Genomic DNA, 24,537 nt, shown 5'->3' with positions numbered 1-24,537 from the left:
AGTGGGGATGATGAAGATTACAAGAGAATATATTCCAAGAAGATTAAGCCCCGGCTGAAGTCTGAGGATCTGGCGGAGGGCGTGGACGTCCATACGGAGCGCCACAGCAGCACCAACACTGACGGCAGCACGATCACCACCATCACCCGTCGCATCACTACCTACACTGTGGACATGCCAGGGGGCGTGGACGAGCAGCTTGAGCTCACCGGGCCAGAGTTCAAAGGGCAACGGTACGAGCAGTCAGGAGGGGGCAGCTCGTCTCAAATACGAGTTTTACACGGAAGCGGAAGCTCTTCAGGTATAGGAGGTGGATTGGAGGGGGGTGATTTTGAACTAGGAGGTGATGGTGTTTCCTTCACTGGGCCGCATGTAACTAGCTCTTCTGAGAAGCACTGGAGCACTGGAGGGGTGAAAACCACCACTATTACGAGGGAGATAGAGGGCGGAGATGGTGGAGCAGCAGGGATCAGATTCAAAGGACCTAACTTTGGAATGTCGGGGGCGAAGGGTCAGCGGGAGTTCGGCCTCTATAGAGGGGGTCAGCAGGGAGACGGGAGCTTTCAGGTTTCAGGTGACTCAGCTGACTACCAGGCAGGATCAGTCAATGTCACGATCCCTGGAAGAACAACAAATATTTCCTCCAGCTCCATATCAATGGGTAAAGGGGAGGTGAGAGGAGTAGACGTTAATTTGCCTGGTAGAGGCAGTGCAGACTGGCAGGGTAGGGTCGGAGGTTCAGTACCTGGAATAACCATTAGTGATCAACAGATGAGAGAGTCTGGGATCGTAGGTCACTCCGGAGGCAACCAGGGTGGGGTTTCCTTACCCAGCATGCCAGGCATTGATACAGGGTTGAATGGAGGCAAGATATCAACAGACATAAGAGCGCCAACACTTGACATCAGTACCCCAGGCATGAAGGAGTCTGGCTCAGTGAAAACGTCTGTAAAAGGACCGTCAGTAAAAGGAACGACCATTGAAAATGAAAGCAAACTTAAAGGTGGCATCAAAATGCAATCATTTGGACTGAACACTGCAGGTGCAGAAAGCGATGGAGATGTTAAACTACCGAAGGTGAAGGGTAGTGTAGATGTTTCGGTTCCCGGAGTAGATGTAGATGTATCAGGCCCATCTATGAATGTTAAAGAAGGAAAGAAGATAGGTGGCATTGATATCAAAGCACCAAAAGTAGACATTAACGTTTCAGGTGTTGATGTTCATGATCCAGAAGGCGGTTTCAAGATACCCAAAGTAAAGATGCCATCATTTGGAATCAAAGGAGCGGGACGTGAGGGACCAGATGTTGATGTCAACCTACCAAAAACTGACATTGACATCAAGTCTCCCAAAGTGGACATTAAAGGTCCAGAACTTGACATTGAAGGTCCTGATGGTAAAATCAAAGGGTCAAAATTCAAGATGCCGACAATATCAGGACCAAACATCTCAATGCCCGACGTGGACTTCAATCTGAAAGGTCCAAAGATGAAAGGAGATTTTGATGTGTCAGGAGACCTCAAAGCACCCAAAGTAGACATTGAAAGTCCAGATGTTGACATTGAAGGTTCAGGAGGATTTAAGATGCCAAAGATGAAGATGCCATCATTTGGAATCAAAGGACCCAAACTGGAGGGGCCAGATGTTGATCTCAACCTTCCTAAAGCTGACACTGACATCAAGGCTCCCAATGTTGACATTAAAGGTCCATCAATATCAGGACCTAAGATCTCCATACCCGATATGGACTTCAATCTGAAAGGCCCAAAGGTGAAGGGAGATTTTGATATGTCAGGAGACCTTAAAGCACTCAAAGTAGACATTGAAGGTCCAGATCTTAACATTAAAGGTCCAGATGGAAAAATCAAAGGGCCAAAATTCAAGATGCCATCAATTTCAGGACCGAAGATCTCCATGCCCGATATGGACTTCAATCTGAAAGGTCCAAAGATGAAGGGAGATTTCGATGTATCAGGGCCCAAGATAGAAGGAGACCTCAAAGCACCCAAAGTAGACATAGAGGGGCCAGATGTTGACATTGAAGGTTCAGGAGGATTTAAGATGCCAAAGATGAAGATGCCATCATTTGGATTCAAAGGTCCTAAATTGGAGGGTCCAGATGTTGATGTTAACCTACCAAGAGCTGATATAGACTTTAAAGCCCCCAAAGTGGACATTAAAGGTCCAGAACTTGACATTGAAGGCCCTGATGGTAAAATCAAAGGGCCGAAATTCAAGATGCCGTCAATGTCAGGACCAAAGATCTCCATGCCCGATGTGGACCTCAACCTAAAAGGTCCAAAGATGAAGGGAGATTTCGATGTGTCAGGGCCCAAGATAGAAGGAGACCTCAAAGCACCCAAAGTAGACATAGAGGGGCCAGATGTTGACATTGAAGGTTCAGGAGGATTTAAGATGCCAAAGATGAAGATGCCATCATTTGGATTCAAAGGTCCTAAATTGGAGGGTCCAGATGTTGATGTTAACCTACCAAGAGCTGATATAGACATCAAAGCTCCCAAAGTGGACATTAAAGGTCCAGAACTTGACATTGAAGGCCCTGATGGTAAAATCAAAGGGCCGAAATTCAAGATGCCATCAATTTCAGGACCAAAGATCTCCATGCCCGATGTGGACTTCAACCTGAAAGGCCCAAAGGTGAAGGGAGATTTTGATATGTCAGGAGACCTTAAAGCACCCAAAGTAGACATTGAAGGTCCAGATCTTGACATTGAAGGCCCTGATGGTAAAATCAAAGGGCCGAAATTCAAGATGCCGTCAATGTCAGGACCAAAGATCTCCATGCCCGATGTGGACTTCAACCTAAAAGGTCCAAAGATGAAGGGAGATTTCGATGTGTCAGGGACCAAGATAGAAGGAGACCTCAAAGCACCCAAAGTAGACATAGAGGGGCCAGATGTTGACATTGAAGGTTCAGGAGGATTTAAGATGCCAAAGATGAAGATGCCATCATTTGGATTCAAAGGTCCTAAATTGGAGGGTCCAGATGTTGATGTTAACCTACCAAGAGCTGATATAGACTTTAAAGCCCCCAAAGTGGACATTAAAGGTCCAGAACTTGACATTGAAGGCCCTGATGGTAAAATCAAAGGGCCGAAATTCAAGATGCCGTCAATGTCAGGACCAAAGATCTCCATGCCCGATGTGGACCTCAACCTAAAAGGTCCAAAGATGAAGGGAGATTTCGATGTGTCAGGGCCCAAGATAGAAGGAGACCTCAAAGCACCCAAAGTAGAGATAGAAGGGCCAGATCTTGACCTTGAAGGTTCAGGAGGATTTAAGATGCCAAAGATGAAGATGCCATCATTTGGATTCAAAGGTCCTAAATTGGAGGGTCCAGATGTTGATGTTAACCTACCAAGAGCTGATATAGACATCAAAGCTCCCAAAGTCGACATTAAAGGTCCAGAACTTGACATTGAAGGCCCTGATGGTAAAATCAAAGGGCCGAAATTCAAGATGCCGTCAATGTCAGGACCAAAGATCTCCATGCCCGATGTGGACTTCAACCTAAAAGGTCCAAAGATGAAGGGAGATTTCGATGTGTCAGGGACCAAGATAGAAGGAGACCTCAAAGCACCCAAAGTAGACATAGAGGGGCCAGATGTTGACATTGAAGGTTCAGGAGGATTTAAGATGCCAAAGATGAAGATGCCATCATTTGGATTCAAAGGTCCTAAATTGGAGGGACCAGATGTTGATGTTAACCTACCAAGAGCTGATATAGACATCAAAGCTCCCAAAGTGGACATTAAAGGTCCAGAATTTGACATTGAAGGCCCTGATGGTAAAATCAAAGGGCCGAAATTCAAGATGCCGTCAATGTCAGGACCAAAGATCTCCATGCCCGATGTGGACCTCAACCTAAAAGGTCCAAAGATGAAGGGAGATTTCGATGTGTCAGGGCCCAAGATAGAAGGAGACCTCAAAGCACCCAAAGTAGACATAGAAGGGCCAGATGTTGACATTGAAGGTTCAGGAGGATTTAAGATGCCAAAGATGAAGATGCCATCATTTGGATTCAAAGGTCCTAAATTGGAGGGTCCAGATGTTGATGTTAACCTACCAAGAGCTGATATAGACATCAAAGCTCCCAAAGTGGACATTAAAGGTCCAGAACTTGACATTGAAGGCCCTGATGGTAAAATCAAAGGGCCGAAATTCAAGATGCCATCAATTTCAGGACCAAAGATCTCCATGCCCGATGTGGACTTCAACCTGAAAGGCCCAAAGGTGAAGGGAGATTTTGATATGTCAGGAGACCTTAAAGCACCCAAAGTAGACATTGAAGGTCCAGATCTTGACATTGAAGGCCCTGATGGTAAAATCAAAGGGCCGAAATTCAAGATGCCGTCAATGTCAGGACCAAAGATCTCCATGCCCGATGTGGACTTCAACCTAAAAGGTCCAAAGATGAAGGGAGATTTCGATGTGTCAGGGACCAAGATAGAAGGAGACCTCAAAGCACCCAAAGTAGACATAGAGGGGCCAGATGTTGACATTGAAGGTTCAGGAGGATTTAAGATGCCAAAGATGAAGATGCCATCATTTGGATTCAAAGGTCCTAAATTGGAGGGACCAGATGTTGATGTTAACCTACCAAGAGCTGATATAGACATCAAAGCTCCCAAAGTGGACATTAAAGGTCCAGAACTTGACATTGAAGGCCCTGATGGTAAAATCAAAGGGCCGAAATTCAAGATGCCATCAATTTCAGGACCAAAGATCTCCATGCCCGATGTGGACTTCAACCTGAAAGGCCCAAAGGTGAAGGGAGATTTTGATATGTCAGGAGACCTTAAAGCACCCAAAGTAGACATTGAAGGTCCAGATCTTGACATTGAAGGCCCTGATGGTAAAATCAAAGGGCCGAAATTCAAGATGCCGTCAATGTCAGGACCAAAGATCTCCATGCCCGATGTGGACTTCAACCTAAAAGGTCCAAAGATGAAGGGAGATTTCGATGTGTCAGGGACCAAGATAGAAGGAGACCTCAAAGCACCCAAAGTAGACATAGAGGGGCCAGATGTTGACATTGAAGGTTCAGGAGGATTTAAGATGCCAAAGATGAAGATGCCATCATTTGGATTCAAAGGTCCTAAATTGGAGGGACCAGATGTTGATGTTAACCTACCAAGAGCTGATATAGACATCAAAGCTCCCAAAGTGGACATTAAAGGTCCAGAACTTGACATTGAAGGCCCTGATGGTAAAATCAAAGGGCCGAAATTCAAGATGCCATCAATTTCAGGACCAAAGATCTCCATGCCCGATGTGGACTTCAACCTGAAAGGCCCAAAGGTGAAGGGAGATTTTGATATGTCAGGAGACCTTAAAGCACCCAAAGTAGACATTGAAGGTCCAGATCTTGACATTGAAGGCCCTGATGGTAAAATCAAAGGGCCGAAATTCAAGATGCCGTCAATGTCAGGACCAAAGATCTCCATGCCCGATGTGGACTTCAACCTAAAAGGTCCAAAGATGAAGGGAGATTTCGATGTGTCAGGGACCAAGATAGAAGGAGACCTCAAAGCACCCAAAGTAGACATAGAGGGGCCAGATGTTGACATTGAAGGTTCAGGAGGATTTAAGATGCCAAAGATGAAGATGCCATCATTTGGATTCAAAGGTCCTAAATTGGAGGGACCAGATGTTGATGTTAACCTACCAAGAGCTGATATAGACATCAAAGCTCCCAAAGTGGACATTAAAGGTCCAGAACTTGACATTGAAGGCCCTGATGGTAAAATCAAAGGGCCGAAATTCAAGATGCCATCAATTTCAGGACCAAAGATCTCCATGCCCGATGTGGACTTCAACCTGAAAGGCCCAAAGGTGAAGGGAGATTTTGATATGTCAGGAGACCTTAAAGCACCCAAAGTAGACATTGAAGGTCCAGATCTTGACATTGAAGGTCCAGATGGAAAAATCAAAGGGCCGAAATTCAAGATGCCATCAATTTCAGGACCAAAGATCTCCATGCCCGATGTGGACTTCAATCTGAAAGGTCCAAAGATGAAGGGAGATTTCGATTTGTCAGGGCCCAAGATAGAAGGAGACCTCAAAGCACCCAAAGTAGAGATAGAAGGGCCAGATGTTGACATTGAAGGTTCAGGAGGATTTAAGATGCCAAAGATGAAGATGCCATCATTTGGATTCAAAGGTCCTAAATTGGAGGGTCCAGATGTTGATGTTAACCTACCAAGAGCTGATATAGACATCAAAGCTCCCAAAGTGGACATTAAAGGTCCAGAACTTGATATTGAAGGCCCTGATGGTAAAATCAAAGGGCCGAAATTCAAGATGCCGTCAATGTCAGGACCAAAGATCTCCATGCCCGATGTGGACTTCAACCTAAAAGGTCCAAAGATGAAGGGAGATTTCGATGTGTCAGGGCCCAAGATAGAAGGAGACCTCAAAGCACCCAAAGTAGACATAGAGGGGCCAGATGTTGACATTGAAGGTTCAGGAGGATTTAAGATGCCAAAGATGAAGATGCCATCATTTGGATTCAAAGGTCCTAAATTGGAGGGTCCAGATGTTGATGTTAACCTACCAAGAGCTGATATAGACATCAAAGCTCCCAAAGTGGACATTAAAGGTCCAGAACTTGACATTGAAGGCCCTGATGGTAAAATCAAAGGGCCGAAATTCAAGATGCCATCAATTTCAGGACCAAAGATCTCCATGCCCGATGTGGACTTCAACCTGAAAGGCCCAAAGGTGAAGGGAGATTTTGATATGTCAGGAGACCTTAAAGCACCCAAAGTAGACATTGAAGGTCCAGATCTTGACATTGAAGGTCCAGATGGAAAAATCAAAGGGCCGAAATTCAAGATGCCATCAATTTCAGGACCAAAGATCTCCATGCCCGATGTGGACTTCAATCTGAAAGGTCCAAAGATGAAGGGAGATTTCGATGTGTCAGGGCCCAAGATAGAAGGAGACCTCAAAGCACCCAAAGTAGACATAGAGGGGCCAGATGTTGACATTGAAGGTTCAGGAGGATTTAAGATGCCAAAGATGAAGATGCCATCATTTGGATTCAAAGGTCCTAAATTGGAGGGTCCAGATGTTGATGTTAACCTACCAAGAGCTGATATAGACATCAAAGCTCCCAAAGTGGACATTAAAGGTCCAGAACTTGACATTGAAGGCCCTGATGGTAAAATCAAAGGGCCGAAATTCAAGATGCCATCAATTTCAGGACCAAAGATCTCCATGCCCGATGTGGACTTCAACCTGAAAGGCCCAAAGGTGAAGGGAGATTTTGATATGTCAGGAGACCTTAAAGCACCCAAAGTAGACATTGAAGGTCCAGATCTTGACATTGAAGGTCCAGCTGGAAAAATCAAAGGGCCGAAATTCAAGATGCCATCAATTTCAGGACCAAAGATCTCCATGCCCGATGTGGACTTCAATCTGAAAGGTCCAAAGATGAAGGGAGATTTCGATTTGTCAGGGCCCAAGATAGAAGGAGACCTCAAAGCACCCAAAGTAGAGATAGAAGGGCCAGATCTTGACATTGAAGGTTCAGGAGGATTTAAGATGCCAAAGATGAAGATGCCATCATTTGGATTCAAGGGACCTAAATTGGAGGGTCCAGATGTTGATGTTAACCTACCAAGAGCTGATATAGACATCAAAGCTCCCAAAGTGGACATTAAAGGTCCAGAACTTGATATTGAAGGCCCTGATGGTAAAATCAAAGGGCCGAAATTCAAGATGCCGTCAATGTCAGGACCAAAGATCTCCATGCCCGATGTGGACTTCAACCTAAAAGGTCCAAAGAAGAAGGGAGATTTCGATGTGTCAGGGCCCAAGATAGAAGGAGACCTCAAAGCACCCAAAGTAGACATAGAGGGGCCAGATGTTGACATTGAAGGTTCAGGAGGATTTAAGATGCCAAAGATGAAGATGCCATCATTTGGATTCAAAGGTCCTAAATTGGAGGGTCCAGATGTTGATGTTAACCTACCAAGAGCTGATATAGACATCAAAGCTCCCAAAGTGGACATTAAAGGTCCAGAACTTGACATTGAAGGCCCTGATGGTAAAATCAAAGGGCCGAAATTCAAGATGCCATCAATTTCAGGACCAAAGATCTCCATGCCCGATGTGGACTTCAACCTGAAAGGCCCAAAGGTGAAGGGAGATTTTGATATGTCAGGAGACCTTAAAGCACCCAAAGTAGACATTGAAGGTCCAGATCTTGACATTGAAGGTCCAGATGGAAAAATCAAAGGGCCGAAATTCAAGATGCCATCAATTTCAGGACCAAAGATCTCCATGCCCGATGTGGACTTCAACCTAAAAGGTCCAAAGATGAAGGGAGATTTCGATGTGTCAGGGCCCAAGATAGAAGGAGACCTCAAAGCACCCAAAGTAGACATAGAGGGGCCAGATGTTGACATTGAAGGTTCAGGAGGATTTAAGATGCCAAAGATGAAGATGCCATCATTTGGATACAAAGGTCCTAAATTGGAGGGTCCAGATGTTGATGCTAATCTACCAAGAGCTGATATAGACATCAAAGCTCCCAAAGTGGACATTAAAGGTCCAGAACTTGACATTGAAGGCCCTGATGGTAAAATCAAAGGGCCGAAATTCAAGATGCCATCAATTTCAGGACCAAAGATCTCCATGCCCGATGTGGACTTCAACCTGAAAGGCCCAAAGGTGAAGGGAGATTTTGATATGTCAGGAGACCTTAAAGCACCCAAAGTAGACATTGAAGGTCCAGATCTTGACATTGAAGGTCCAGATGGAAAAATCAAAGGGCCGAAATTCAAGATGCCATCAATTTCAGGACCAAAGATCTCCATGCCCGATGTGGACTTCAATCTGAAAGGTCCAAAGATGAAGGGAGATTTCGATGTGTCAGGGCCCAAGATAGAAGGAGACCTCAAAGCACCCAAAGTAGAGATAGAAGGGCCAGATCTTGACATTGAAGGTTCAGGAGGATTTAAGATGCCAAAGATGAAGATGCCATCATTTGGATTCAAGGGACCTAAATTGGAGGGTCCAGATGTTGATGTTAACCTACCAAGAGCTGATATAGACATCAAAGCTCCCAAAGTGGACATTAAAGGTCCAGAACTTGACATTGAAGGCCCTGACGGTAAAATCAAAGGACCGAAATTCAAGATGCCATCAATTTCAGGACCAAAGATCTCCATGCCCGATGTGGACTTCAACCTGAAAGGCCCAAAGGTGAAGGGAGATTTTGATATGTCAGGAGACCTTAAAGCTCCCAAAGTGGACATTAAAGGTCCAGAACTTGATATTGAAGGCCCTGATGGTAAAATCAAAGGGCCGAAATTCAAGATGCCATCAATTTCAGGACCAAAGATCTCCATGCCCGATGTGGACTTCAATCTGAAAGGTCCAAAGATGAAGGGAGATTTCGATTTGTCAGGGCCCAAGATAGAAGGAGACCTCAAAGCACCCAAAGTAGAGATAGAAGGGCCAGATCTTGACATTGAAGGTTCAGGAGGATTTAAGATGCCAAAGATGAAGATGCCATCATTTGGATTCAAGGGTCCTAAATTGGAGGGTCCAGATGTTGATGTTAACCTACCAAGAGCTGATATAGACATCAAAGCTCCCAAAGTGGACATTAAAGGTCCAGAACTTGACATTGAAGGCCCTGACGGTAAAATCAAAGGGCCGAAATTCAAGATGCCATCAATTTCAGGACCAAAGATCTCCATGCCCGATGTGGACTTCAACCTGAAAGGCCCAAAGGTGAAGGGAGATTTTGATATGTCAGGAGACCTTAAAGCACCCAAAGTAGACATTGAAGGTCCAGATCTTGACATTGAAGGTCCAGATGGAAAAATCAAAGGGCCGAAATTCAAGATGCCATCAATTTCAGGACCAAAGATCTCCATGCCCGATGTGGACTTCAACCTAAAAGGTCCAAAGATGAAGGGAGATTTCGATGTGTCAGGGCCCAAGATAGAAGGAGACCTCAAAGCACCCAAAGTAGACATAGAGGGGCCAGATGTTGACATTGAAGGTTCAGGAGGATTTAAGATGCCAAAGATGAAGATGCCATCATTTGGATTCAAAGGTCCTAAATTGGAGGGTCCAGATGTTGATGTTAACCTACCAAGAGCTGATATAGACATCAAAGCTCCCAAAGTGGACATTAAAGGTCCAGAACTTGACATTGAAGGCCCTGATGGTAAAATCAAAGGGCCGAAATTCAAGATGCCATCAATTTCAGGACCAAAGATCTCCATGCCCGATGTGGACTTCAACCTGAAAGGCCCAAAGGTGAAGGGAGATTTTGATATGTCAGGAGACCTTAAAGCACCCAAAGTAGACATTGAAGGTCCAGATCTTGACATTGAAGGTCCAGATGGAAAAATCAAAGGGCCGAAATTCAAGATGCCATCAATTTCAGGACCAAAGATCTCCATGCCCGATGTGGACTTCAATCTGAAAGGTCCAAAGATGAAGGGAGATTTCGATTTGTCAGGGCCCAAGATAGAAGGAGACCTCAAAGCACCCAAAGTAGAGATAGAAGGGCCAGATCTTGACATTGAAGGTTCAGGAGGATTTAAGATGCCAAAGATGAAGATGCCATCATTTGGATTCAAGGGACCTAAATTGGAGGGTCCAGATGTTGATGTTAACCTACCAAGAGCTGATATAGACATCAAAGCTCCCAAAGTGGACATTAAAGGTCCAGAACTTGATATTGAAGGCCCTGATGGTAAAATCAAAGGGCCGAAATTCAAGATGCCGTCAATGTCAGGACCAAAGATCTCCATGCCCGATGTGGACTTCAACCTAAAAGGTCCAAAGATGAAGGGAGATTTCGATGTGTCAGGGCCCAAGATAGAAGGAGACCTCAAAGCACCCAAAGTAGACATAGAGGGGCCAGATGTTGACATTGAAGGTTCAGGAGGATTTAAGATGCCAAAGATGAAGATGCCATCATTTGGATTCAAAGGTCCTAAATTGGAGGGTCCAGATGTTGATGTTAACCTACCAAGAGCTGATATAGACATCAAAGCTCCCAAAGTGGACATTAAAGGTCCAGAACTTGACATTGAAGGCCCTGACGGTAAAATCAAAGGGCCGAAATTCAAGATGCCATCAATGTCAGGACCAAAGATCTCCATGCCCGATGTGGACTTCAACCTGAAAGGCCCAAAGGTGAAGGGAGATTTTGATATGTCAGGAGACCTTAAAGCACCCAAAGTAGACATTGAAGGTCCAGATCTTGACATTGAAGGTCCAGATGGAAAAATCAAAGGGCCGAAATTCAAGATGCCATCAATTTCAGGACCAAAGATCTCCATGCCCGATGTGGACTTCAACCTAAAAGGTCCAAAGATGAAGGGAGATTTCGATGTGTCAGGGCCCAAGATAGAAGGAGACCTCAAAGCACCCAAAGTAGACATAGAGGGGCCAGATGTTGACATTGAAGGTTCAGGAGGATTTAAGATGCCAAAGATGAAGATGCCATCATTTGGATACAAAGGTCCTAAATTGGAGGGTCCAGATGTTGATGCTAATCTACCAAGAGCTGATATAGACATCAAAGCTCCCAAAGTGGACATTAAAGGTCCAGAACTTGACATTGAAGGCCCTGATGGTAAAATCAAAGGGCCGAAATTCAAGATGCCATCAATTTCAGGACCAAAGATCTCCATGCCCGATGTGGACTTCAACCTGAAAGGCCCAAAGGTGAAGGGAGATTTTGATATGTCAGGAGACCTTAAAGCACCCAAAGTAGACATTGAAGGTCCAGATCTTGACATTGAAGGTCCAGATGGAAAAATCAAAGGGCCGAAATTCAAGATGCCATCAATTTCAGGACCAAAGATCTCCATGCCCGATGTGGACTTCAATCTGAAAGGTCCAAAGATGAAGGGAGATTTCGATGTGTCAGGGCCCAAGATAGAAGGAGACCTCAAAGAACCCAAAGTAGAGATAGAAGGGCCAGATCTTGACATTGAAGGTTCAGGAGGATTTAAGATGCCAAAGATGAAGATGCCATCATTTGGATTCAAGGGACCTAAATTGGAGGGTCCAGATGTTGATGTTAACCTACCAAGAGCTGATATAGACATCAAAGCTCCCAAAGTGGACATTAAAGGTCCAGAACTTGACATTGAAGGCCCTGACGGTAAAATCAAAGGACCGAAATTCAAGATGCCATCAATTTCAGGACCAAAGATCTCCATGCCCGATGTGGACTTCAACCTGAAAGGCCCAAAGGTGAAGGGAGATTTTGATATGTCAGGAGACCTTAAAGCTCCCAAAGTGGACATTAAAGGTCCAGAACTTGATATTGAAGGCCCTGATGGTAAAATCAAAGGGCCGAAATTCAAGATGCCATCAATTTCAGGACCAAAGATCTCCATGCCCGATGTGGACTTCAATCTGAAAGGTCCAAAGATGAAGGGAGATTTCGATTTGTCAGGGCCCAAGATAGAAGGAGACCTCAAAGCACCCAAAGTAGAGATAGAAGGGCCAGATCTTGACATTGAAGGTTCAGGAGGATTTAAGATGCCAAAGATGAAGATGCCATCATTTGGATTCAAGGGTCCTAAATTGGAGGGTCCAGATGTTGATGTTAACCTACCAAGAGCTGATATAGACATCAAAGCTCCCAAAGTGGACATTAAAGGTCCAGAACTTGACATTGAAGGCCCTGACGGTAAAATCAAAGGGCCGAAATTCAAGATGCCATCAATTTCAGGACCAAAGATCTCCATGCCCGATGTGGACTTCAACCTGAAAGGCCCAAAGGTGAAGGGAGATTTTGATATGTCAGGAGACCTTAAAGCACCCAAAGTAGACATTGAAGGTCCAGATCTTGACATTGAAGGTCCAGATGGAAAAATCAAAGGGCCGAAATTCAAGATGCCATCAATTTCAGGACCAAAGATCTCCATGCCCGATGTGGACTTCAACCTAAAAGGTCCAAAGATGAAGGGAGATTTCGATGTGTCAGGGCCCAAGATAGAAGGAGACCTCAAAGCACCCAAAGTAGACATAGAGGGGCCAGATGTTGACATTGAAGGTTCAGGAGGATTTAAGATGCCAAAGATGAAGATGCCATCATTTGGATTCAAAGGTCCTAAATTGGAGGGTCCAGATGTTGATGTTAACCTACCAAGAGCTGATATAGACATCAAAGCTCCCAAAGTGGACATTAAAGGTCCAGAACTTGACATTGAAGGCCCTGATGGTAAAATCAAAGGGCCGAAATTCAAGATGCCATCAATTTCAGGACCAAAGATCTCCATGCCCGATGTGGACTTCAACCTGAAAGGCCCAAAGGTGAAGGGAGATTTTGATATGTCAGGAGACCTTAAAGCACCCAAAGTAGACATTGAAGGTCCAGATCTTGACATTGAAGGTCCAGATGGAAAAATCAAAGGGCCGAAATTCAAGATGCCATCAATTTCAGGACCAAAGATCTCCATGCCCGATGTGGACTTCAATCTGAAAGGTCCAAAGATGAAGGGAGATTTCGATTTGTCAGGGCCCAAGATAGAAGGAGACCTCAAAGCACCCAAAGTAGAGATAGAAGGGCCAGATCTTGACATTGAAGGTTCAGGAGGATTTAAGATGCCAAAGATGAAGATGCCATCATTTGGATTCAAGGGACCTAAATTGGAGGGTCCAGATGTTGATGTTAACCTACCAAGAGCTGATATAGACATCAAAGCTCCCAAAGTGGACATTAAAGGTCCAGAACTTGATATTGAAGGCCCTGATGGTAAAATCAAAGGGCCGAAATTCAAGATGCCGTCAATGTCAGGACCAAAGATCTCCATGCCCGATGTGGACTTCAACCTAAAAGGTCCAAAGATGAAGGGAGATTTCGATGTGTCAGGGCCCAAGATAGAAGGAGACCTCAAAGCACCCAAAGTAGACATAGAGGGGCCAGATGTTGACATTGAAGGTTCAGGAGGATTTAAGATGCCAAAGATGAAGATGCCATCATTTGGATTCAAAGGTCCTAAATTGGAGGGTCCAGATGTTGATGTTAACCTACCAAGAGCTGATATAGACATCAAAGCTCCCAAAGTGGACATTAAAGGTCCAGAACTTGACATTGAAGGCCCTGACGGTAAAATCAAAGGGCCGAAATTCAAGATGCCATCAATGTCAGGACCAAAGATCTCCATGCCCGATGTGGACTTCAACCTGAAAGGCCCAAAGGTGAAGGGAGATTTTGATATGTCAGGAGACCTTAAAGCACCCAAAGTAGACATTGAAGGTCCAGATCTTGACATTGAAGGTCCAGATGGAAAAATCAAAGGGCCGAAATTCAAGATGCCATCAATTTCAGGACCAAAGATCTCCATGCCCGATGTGGACTTCAATCTGAAAGGTCCAAAGATGAAGGGAGATTTCGATTTGTCAGGGCCCAAGATAGAAGGAGACCTCAAAGCACCCAAAGTAGACATAGAGGGGCCAGATCTTGACATTGAAGGTTCAGGAGGATTTAAGATGCCAAAGATGAAGATGCCATCATTTGGATTCAAGGGACCTAAATTGGAGGGTCCAGATGTTGATGTTAACCTACCAAGAGCTGATATAGACATCAAAGCTCCCAAAGTGGACATTAAAGGTCCAGAACTTGATATTGAAGGCCCTGATGGTAAAATCAAAGGGCCGAAATTCAAGATGCCGTCAATGTCAGGACCAAAGATCTCCATGCCCGATGTGGACTTCAACCTAAAAGGTCCAAAGATGAAGGGAGATTTCGATGTGTCAGGGCCCAAGATAGAAGGAGACCTCAAAGCACCCAAAGTAGACATAGAGGGGCCAGATGTTGACATTGAAGGTTCAGGAGGATTTAAGATGCCAAAGATGAAGATGCCATCATTTGGATTCAAAGGTCCTAAATTGGAGGGTCCAGATGTTGATGTTAACCTACCAAGAGCTGATATAGACATCAAAGCTCCCAAAGTGGACATTAAAGGTCCAGAACTTGACATTGAAGGCCCTGACGGTAAAATCAAAGGGCCGAAATTCAAGATGCCATCAATGTCAGGACCAAAGATCTCCATGCCCGATGTGGACTTCAACCTGAAAGGCCCAAAGGTGAAGGGAGATTTTGATATGTCAGGAGACCTTAAAGCACCCAAAGTAGACATTGAAGGTCCAGATCTTGACATTGAAGGTCCAGATGGAAAAATCAAAGGGCCGAAATTCAAGATGGCATCAATTTCAGGACCAAAGATCTCCATGCCCGATGTGGACTTCAATCTGAAAGGTCCAAAGATGAAGGGAGATTTCGATTTGTCAGGGCCCAAGATAGAAGGAGACCTCAAAGCACCCAAAGTAGACATAGAGGGGCCAGATGTTGACATTGAAGGTTCAGGAGGATTTAAGATGCCAAAGTGGAAGATGCCATCATTTGGATTCAAAGGTCCTAAATTGGAGGGTCCAGATGTTGATGTTAACCTACCAAGAGCTGATATAGACGTCAAAGCCCCCAAAGTGGACATTAAAGGTCCAGAACTTGACATTGAAGGCCCTGATGGAAAAATCAAAGGGCCGAAATTCAAGATGCCGTCAATATCAGGACCAAAGCTCTCCATGCCTGATGTGGACTTTAATCTGAAAGGCCCAAAGGTGAAGGGAGATTTTGATATGTCAGGAGACCTTAAAGCACCCAAAGTAGACATTGAAGGTCCAGATCTTGACATTGAAGGTCCAGATGGTAAAATCAAAGGGCCGAAATTCAAGATGCCGTCAATGTCAGGACCAAAGATCTCCATGCCCGATGTGGACTTTAATCTGAAAGGTCCAAAGATGAAGGGAGATTTCGATGTGTCAGGGCCCAAGATAGAAGGAGACCTCAAAGCACCCAAAGTAGAGATAGAAGGGCCAGATCTTGACATTGAAGGTTCAGGAGGATTTAAGATGCCAAAGATGAAAATGCCATCATTTGGATTCAAAGGTCCTAAATTGGAGGGTCCAGATGTTGATGTTAACCTACCAAGAGCTGATATAGACATCAAAGCTCCCAACGTGGACATTAAAGGTCCAGAACTTGACATTGAAGGCCCTGATGGTAAAATCAAAGGGCCGAAATTCAAGATGCCGTCAATGTCAGGACCAAAGATCTCCATGCCTGATGTGGACTTCAATCTGAAAGGTCCAAAGATAAAGGGAGACGTGGACATGTCTGTGCCAATGATTGAAGGTGACCTGAAATCACCCAAAGTAGATATTGAAGGTCCAGATGTTGACATTGAAGGTTCAGGAGGATTTAAGATGCCAAAGATGAAGATGCCCTCTATGTCTGGCCCCAAAATGTCAATGCCTGATATTGATTTCAATCTCAAAGGGCCAAAGTTCAAGGGGGGAGTTGAGGGAGAAATCAGTCCACCCAAAGCTGAATTTGATGGATTGGATGTCTCAATTGAGAGTCCTGACATTACACCAAAGAAGTCTAAGTTCAAAATGCCAAAGTTTGGATTCGGAGGGCCAAAAATCAAGTCTCCTGAGGTTGATGTAAATCTAGCAAAAGCAGATATTAATGTAAAAGTACCGAAAGGTAGTGTTTCAGACCTTGAGCTTGATGTTGGGGCTACCAGCCCTAAGGTCAAAGGATCCAAATTCAAAATGCCAAAATTTGGATTCAGAAGCCCGAAGGTAGAGATACCAGATATAGATATTAACATACCTAAAGCTGATGTCGGCATTAAGGGACCCAGTGTTGACATTAAAGTTCCGGAAATTGACATTGAATGCCCTGATGGCAAAATCAAGGGCCCAAAATACAACATGCCATCATTATCAGGACCAAAGATCTCTATGCCTGATATGGACTTCAACCTGAAAGGTCCAAAGATGAAGGGAGATATTGATATGTCAGGAGACCTCAAAGCACCCAAAGTAGATATTGAAGGTCCAGATGTTGACATTGAAGGTTCAGGAGGATTTAAGATGCCAAAGATGAAGATGCCATCCTTTGGATTCAAAGGACCCAAACTGGAGGGTCCAGATGTTGATCTCAACCTTCCTAAAGCTGACATTGATATTAAGGGGCCCAATGTTGACATCAAAGGTCCAGAACTGGACATTGAAGGCCCAGATGGTAAAATCAAAGGGCCAAAATTCAAGATGCCATCCATATCTGGACCAAATATCTCCATGCCTGATATGGACTTCAACCTGAAAGGTCCAAAGATGAAGGGAGATGTTGATATGTCAGGAGACCTCAAAGCACCCAAAGTAGACATTAAAGGTCCAAACGTTGACATCGAAGGTTCAGGAGGATTTAAGATGCCAAAGATGAAAATGCCATCCTTTGGATTTAAAGGACCTAACCTGGAGGGTGCGGATGTCGATCTCAACCTACCTAAAGCTGACATTAACGTTGAAGGTCCAGAAATGGACATTGAAGGCCCAGATGGTAAAATCAGAGGGCCAAAATTCAAGATGCCTTCAATGTCAGGACCAAAGATATCAATGCCAGATATGGATTTCAACCTGAAAGGTCCAAAGGGAGACTTTGATGTGTCAGTCCCCAAGATCGAAGGAGACTTCAAAGCACCCAAAATAGACATTGAAGGTCCAGATGTTGACATTGAAGGTTCAGGCGGATTTAAGATGCCAAAGATGAAGATGCCATCCTTTGGATTCAAAGGACCCAAACTGGAGGGGCCAGATGTTGATCTCAACCTTCCTAAAGCTGACATTGATATTAAGGGGCCCAATGTTGACATCAAAGGTCCAGAACTGGACATTGAAGGCCCAGATGGTAAAATCAAAGGGCCAAAATTCAAGATGCCATCCATATCTGGACCAAATATCTCCATGCCTGATATGGACTTCAACCTGAAAGGTCCAAAGATGAAGGGAGATGTTGATATGTCAGGAGACCTCAAAGCACCCAAAGTAGACATTAAAGGTCCAAACGTTGACATCGAAGGTTCAGGAGGATTTAAGATGCCAAAGATGAAAATGCCATCCTTTGGATTTAAAGGACCTAACCTGGAGGGTGCGGATGTCGATCTCAACCTACCTAAAGCTGACATTAACGTTGAAGGTCCAGAAATTGACATTGAAGGCCCAGATGGTAAAATCAGAGGGCCAAAATTCAAGATGCCTTCAATGTCAGGACCAAAGATATCAATGCCAGATATGGATTTCAACCTGAAAGGTCCAAAGGGAGACTTTGATGTGTCAGTCCCCAAGATCGAAGGAGACCTCAAAGCACCCAAAATAGACATTGAAGGTCCAGATGTTGACATTGAAGGTTCAGGAGGATTTAAGATGCCAAAGATGAAGATGCCGTCCTTTGGATTCAAAGGAGCTAAATTGGAGGGTCCAGATTTTGATCTCAACCTTCCTAAAGCTGACATTGATATTAAGGGGCCCAATGTTGACATCAAAGGTCCAGAACTGGACATTGAAGGCCCTGATGGTAAAATCAAAGGGCCAAAATTCAAGATGCCATCCATATCTGGACCAAAGATCTCCATGCCTGATATGGACTTCAACCTGAAAGGTCCAAAGATGAAGGGAGATGTTGATATGTCAGGAGACCTCAAAGCACCCAAAGTAGACATTAAAGGTCCAAACGTTGACATCGAAGGTTCAAGAGGATTTAAGATGCCAAAGATGAAAATGCCATCCTTTGGATTTAAAGGACCTAACCTGGAGGGTCCAGATGTCGATCTCAACCTACCTAAAGCTGACATTAACGTTGAAGGTCCAGAAATTGACATTGAAGGCCCAGATGGTAAAATCAGAGGGCCAAAATTCAAGATGCCTTCAATGTCAGGACCAAAGATATCAATGCCAGATATGGATTTCAACCTGAAAGGTCCAAAGGGAGACTTTGATGTGTCAGTCCCCAAGATCGAAGGAGACTTCAAAGCACCCAAAATAGACATTGAAGGTCCAGATGTTGACATTGAAGGTTCAGGCGGATTTAAGATGCCAAAGATGAAGATGCCATCCTTTGGATTCAAAGGACCCAAACTGGAGGGGCCAGATGTTGATCTCAACCTTCCTAAAGCTGACATTGATATTAAGGGGCCCAATGTTGACATCAAAGGTCCAGAACTGGACATTGAAGCCTCAGATGGTAAAATCAAAGGGCCAAAATTCAAGATGCCATCCATATCTGGACCAAATATCTCCATGCCTGATATGGACTTCAACCTGAAAGGTCCAAAGATGAAGGGAGATGTTGATATGTCAGGAGACCTCAAAGCACCCAAAGTAGACATTAAAGGTCCAAATGTTGACATCGAAGGTTCAGGAGGATTTAAGATGCCAAAGATGAAAATGCCGTCCTTTGGATTTAAAGGACCTAACCTGGAGGGTGCGGATGTCGATCTCAACCTACCTAAAGCTGACATTAACGTTGAAGGTCCAGAAATTGACATTGAAGGCCCAGATGGTAAAATCAGAGGGCCAAAATTCAAGATGCCTTCAATGTCAGGACCAAAGATATCAATGCCAGATATGGATTTCAACCTGAAAGGTCCAAAGGGAGACTTTGATGTGTCAGTCCCCAAGATCGACGGAGACCTCAAAGCACCCAAAATAGACATTGAAGGTCCAGATGTTGACATTGAAGGTTCAGGCGGATTTAAGATGCCAAAGATGAAGATGCCATCCTTTGGATTCAAAGGACCCAAACTGGAGGGGCCAGATGTTGATCTCAACCTTCCTAAAGCTGACATTGATATTAAGGGGCCCAATGTTGACATCAAAGGTCCAGAACTGGACATTGAAGCCTCAGATGGTAAAATCAAAGGGCCAAAATTCAAGATGCCATCCATATCTGGACCAAATATCTCCATGCCTGATATGGACTTCAACCTGAAAGGTCCAAAGATGAAGGGAGATGTTGATATGTCAGGAGACCTCAAAGCACCCAAAGTAGACATTAAAGGTCCAAATGTTGACATCGAAGGTTCAGGAGGATTTAAGATGCCAAAGATGAAAATGCCGTCCTTTGGATTTAAAGGACCTAACCTGGAGGGTCCAGATGTCGATCTCAACCTACCTAAAGCTGACATTAACGTTGAAGGTCCAGAAATTGACATTGAAGGCCCAGATGGTAAAATCAGAGGGCCAAAATTCAAGATGCCTTCAATGTCAGGACCAAAGATATCAATGCCAGATATGGATTTCAACCTGAAAGGTCCAAAGGGAGACTTTGATGTGTCAGTCCCCAAGATCGAAGGAGACCTCAAAGCACCCAAAATAGACATTGAAGGTCCAGATGTTGACATTGAAGGTTCAGGAGGATTTAAGATGCCAAAGATGAAGATGCCGTCCTTTGGATTCAAAGGACCCAAACTGGAGGGGCCAGATGTTGATCTCAACCTTCCTAAAGCTGACATTGATATTAAGGGACCCAATGTTGACATCGAAGGTCCAGATGTTGAAGGTTCAGGCGGATTTAAGATGCCAAAGATGAAGATGCCGTCCTTTGGATTCAAAGGACCCAAACTGGAGGGTCCACATGTCGATCTTAACCTACCTAAAGCTGACATTGACATCAAGGTACCTAGTGTTGACATTTCACGTACAGATCTCGACATCAGAGGTCCTGATGCAAAGTTGTCAGGTGGTTCCCTTGATATGGGATGTCCCAGTTTCAGTATTGAAAAACCAGAGATCAAGTTTCCAAAGTTCAAAGGTCCCACGTTTGGTATTAAGTCCCCAGAAGTTGAAGGTCCTGAACTGAATATTTCTCACAGAAAGACTGATGTGAAAGCACCCGAGGTTGACCTTAACCTAGGGGATGCAAATATCAAAGGACCTAAATTCAATGCACCAAAGATCCATATGGGAGGAAAGAGCCCCAAATTAGATGTTAATTTGCCAGAGGTTGACAGTAGTCTAGAAGCCCCTGATGTTGACATTTATGTCAAAGGAAAGAAAGGCAAATTCAAACTACCCAAAATCAAAGGGAAAGCAAAGAAACCTGATGTTGATATTGACCTTGAAACTTCAGGTGTAGATTTAGATGTTGACTCTCCTGATCTTCACCTGAAAGGAGTGAAAGTAAAGAAACCCTTCTTTGGAAAACTTCATTTCCCCGATGTGGAATTTGATGTAAAATCTCCCAAAGTTAAAGGTGATGGCTCTCTGTCTGGTGGCTTGTCATCTGGGAGCCTACAAGCCAACATTGGGGGTCCAGATGTAAACGTGGAAGTCCCAGATGTAAAAACTAAGTCTAATATGAAATTTCCAGGGATGAAAGTCAAAGGGCCCCAGGTAAATGTCCCTGATGTTGACGTAAATGTGAACGGGAAAAATCTGAAAGGAGAGGCAAGCCTCTCAGGAGGTTTTAAAGATCCTAAGACAGATATTGGAGGAGGAGTAGATGTAGACTCAAATATTTCAGGATACGGTGGACTACATTTCCCAGAGGGACATGTATCATTCCCCAAAATCAGTGTTCCAAAGTACCATGGACCAGAGATGGGAGTAGATGTTGATGCAGGGTTAGAAGCAGGGGCAGGAGCAGGGTTAGCAGTGGGGGGTGGGAAGGTTGATGTGCAGACTCCTTCGGTTAGTGGTAGAGTTAGTTCTCCGAGCCTGGAGTTGCACAGCCCAGACGTGAAGAACAGTGGTGGTAAAGTGAATGTGAAGATGCCAAGGTTCGGTTTTGGCAAGTCAAAAGCAAAGGGAGGTAGTGCAGCGGAACTAAGCTTCCAGGGGCCGGATGCAGAACTTGGAGCCGGTGGTCGTGGCGGTGTTACGGGCTCCAAAGAGTTGAGTTTAAGTCATGGGGAGTTAGTAAGTGGCAAGTTGTCAGTAGAGGGAGGATCTGGGCTTAGTGTGTCCCCTAAGAACAAGTCTGCCTCACTGGATCTTTTTAAGAAATCAAGGCATCGGTCTTCCTCTGTGGCGAGTGACGAGGGAGATCTGGCTGTGTCTTCCCCCTCAAGTCACTTAAGTGCTGAGGGTGGCGACATCTCTGTAGATGTTGGGGGGGCCAAGGTGAAAGGAAAGAAGAGCAAGTCAAAGTTTGGCACCTTTGGTGGTTTTGGCTCAAAGTCGACGGGCTCATATGAAGTGACACTGGGTGAAGATAGTGAAGAGAGAATAGAGGGAAGTGGTGGTGTATCTCTCCCCTCTAAAAAGTCGAGAATCGCCTCCTCTTCCAGCAGCGACAGTGGGTCTAGAGGTGGTTTCCATTTCCCAAAACTTGAGTTTTCTATGTCACCAAAGAAATGAATGAATTGTTGAGGCTAATTATAAACTCTCTCATATGCTACCCAATTATCTTCTCCGTATACACAACAGCCCTATCTGCTCAAGAATTTAAAACTTGACAGATGAGTTCACATCTCATCTCAATGTAACATTACATGTGTGTTATTCCCTTTGGACTTTCTCCACACATTTTACTTATTACATATGGGGTACATGACATTGTTCAGACTACAATTTAACTGTAAATAAGATGAATCTGTATTGTAATATTAAGTATTGTCTTTTGTACATAGTCAAAATTTATTGAACATAAATCTCACCAAATTCATACCAATAGTGCCTGTTTAGTCCCACTGTTGTAATGCATTATTGTATTGTATTATTCTGTTAAAATGCATTTTGTCAAGATTAGGTATTTTTATATCCAGGGTTCTATTGCACAAAAAATAGTATAGATTCAATTGTTATTTTTAAGAAAAGCATGTTTATACACACAGCAAAAACCAACAACCGTTATAACTACTTTTTCGTTTTTATGTATGAAACGATTAACTTTTGTTTTTGAAACTTTGGATATGTAATCGTTGCAGAAACGTATTTACTCAACATAAAGCCGTCCCTGTATACCAATGCAATTAGAGACCATAATTGCAAATAAAAACAATGTTTCTGTTTACTAATGAACTCTATTTACTGTTGTTATTCATCTTTGAGAGAGAGCAGGCATTTAATTATTATGATTTTTTTTTAACATCCAATTTGATTATTACAGTTCGTCCCTTTTCGCTTCAAAACCTTTCATTTGAATTCTGCTCAAACGCCAAAATGGAAGGTGCACATTGGAAAATAGTACACCATATGCTGATGAATCCATTTGTATTTTTGTACAATCAAGATATTTAGAAATGTAAAGAAACAAATCAGGCTTTTTTATGGAGACATTCTCTCTCTCACCATCTCTCTATTTCTCTCCCTCACTGTCTACCTTAATGCAAGTCTCTAGTGTTTGGTTATACTAAAGAAAATGTATGACTATCATGAATAAAGAGTCACGCTATATTTTTTACCTGTATAGCAAAATAAATATCTGCAATGTTAATAACAGAGAAAGAAAAAAAGATGTCATTTGCTTTTCTTTGATGGAGTTTTTAATTAATTTGCTTCTATTGTGTTTCATGTGTTTCATTCTGCAAAATAAATCAAATAAACGGTTAACGTACCAATTGTCCCTGATTTTATTTTATATCACCGTCTTTATCATCCCCACCCCATTATTTAACAATGTCAGGCCCTGATCTGTTTCACCTGTCCTTGTGATTGTCTCCACCCCCTCCACGTGTTGCTTATTTTCCCCAGTGTATTTATCACTGTGTTTCCTGTCTTTCTGTCCCAGTGTATTTATCCCTGTGTTTCCTGTCTCTCTGTCCCAGTGTATTTATCCCTGTGTTTCCTGTCTCTCTGTCCCAGTGTATGTATCCCTGTGTTTCCTGTCTCTGTCCCAGTGTATTTATCCCTGTGTTTCCTGTCTCTCTGTCCCAATGTATTTATCCCTGTGTTTCCTGTCTCTCTGTCCCAGTGTATTTATCCCTGTGTTTCCTGTCTCTCTGTACCAGTGTATTTATCCCTGTGTTTCCTGTCTCTCTGTACCAGTGTATTTATCCCTGTGTTTCCTGTCTCTCTGTACCAGTGTATTTATCCCTGTGTTTCCTGTCTCTCTGTACCAGTGTATTTATCCCTGGGTTTCCTGTCTCTCTGTCCCAGTGTATTTATCCCTGTGTTTCCTGTCTCCCTGTACCAGTGTATTTATCCCTGTGTTTCCTGTCTCTCTGTCCCAGTGTATTTATCCCTGTGTTTCCTGTCTCTCTGTCCCAGTGTATTTATCCCTGTGTTTCCTGTCTCTCTGTCCCAGTGTATTTATCCCTGTGTTTCCTGTCTCTGTCCCAGTGTATTTATCCCTGTGTTTCCTGTCTCTGTCCCAGTGTATTTATCCCTGTGTTTCCTGTCTCTCTGTCCCAGTGTATTTATCCCTGTGTTTCCTGTCTCTCTGTACCAGTGTATTTATCTCTGTGTTTCCTGTCTCTCTCTCCCAGTGTATTTATCCCTGTGTTTCCTGTCTCACTTTGCGAGTGTATTTATCCCTGTCTTTCCTGTCTCTCTGTCCCAGTGCATTTATCCCTGTGTTTCCTGTCTCCCTGTCCCAGTGTATTTATCCCTGTGTTTCCTGTCTCTCTGTACCAGTGTATTTATCCCTGTGTTTCCTGTCTCTCTTTGCGAGTGTATTTATCCCTGTCTATCCTGTCTCTCTGTCCCAGTGCATTTATCCCTGTGTTTCCTGTC

At 43.9% G+C, this 24,537-nt stretch overlaps 1 protein-coding gene across 2 annotated transcripts in view; it reads left to right on the top strand.

The window, feature by feature from the left end:
- ahnak (AHNAK nucleoprotein) overlaps positions 1 to 23,423 on the top strand; it is a 58,863-nt gene extending 35,440 nt beyond the window's left edge. For both annotated transcript variants that reach the window (XM_055888351.1, XM_055888352.1), the window contains exon 6: positions 1 to 23,423. In XM_055888351.1, the coding sequence (XP_055744326.1) occupies positions 1 to 22,221 (22,221 nt within the window). In that variant the 3' untranslated portion in view covers positions 22,222 to 23,423.
- The last annotated feature ends 1,114 nt before the right edge of the window (positions 23,424 to 24,537 follow it).

The sequence above is a fragment of the Salvelinus fontinalis genome, chromosome 29 (assembly GCF_029448725.1).
Source record: "Salvelinus fontinalis isolate EN_2023a chromosome 29, ASM2944872v1, whole genome shotgun sequence".
NCBI classification, from domain to species: domain Eukaryota; kingdom Metazoa; phylum Chordata; class Actinopteri; order Salmoniformes; family Salmonidae; genus Salvelinus; species Salvelinus fontinalis.
This window is presented reverse-complemented; position numbering and strand designations above follow the sequence as displayed.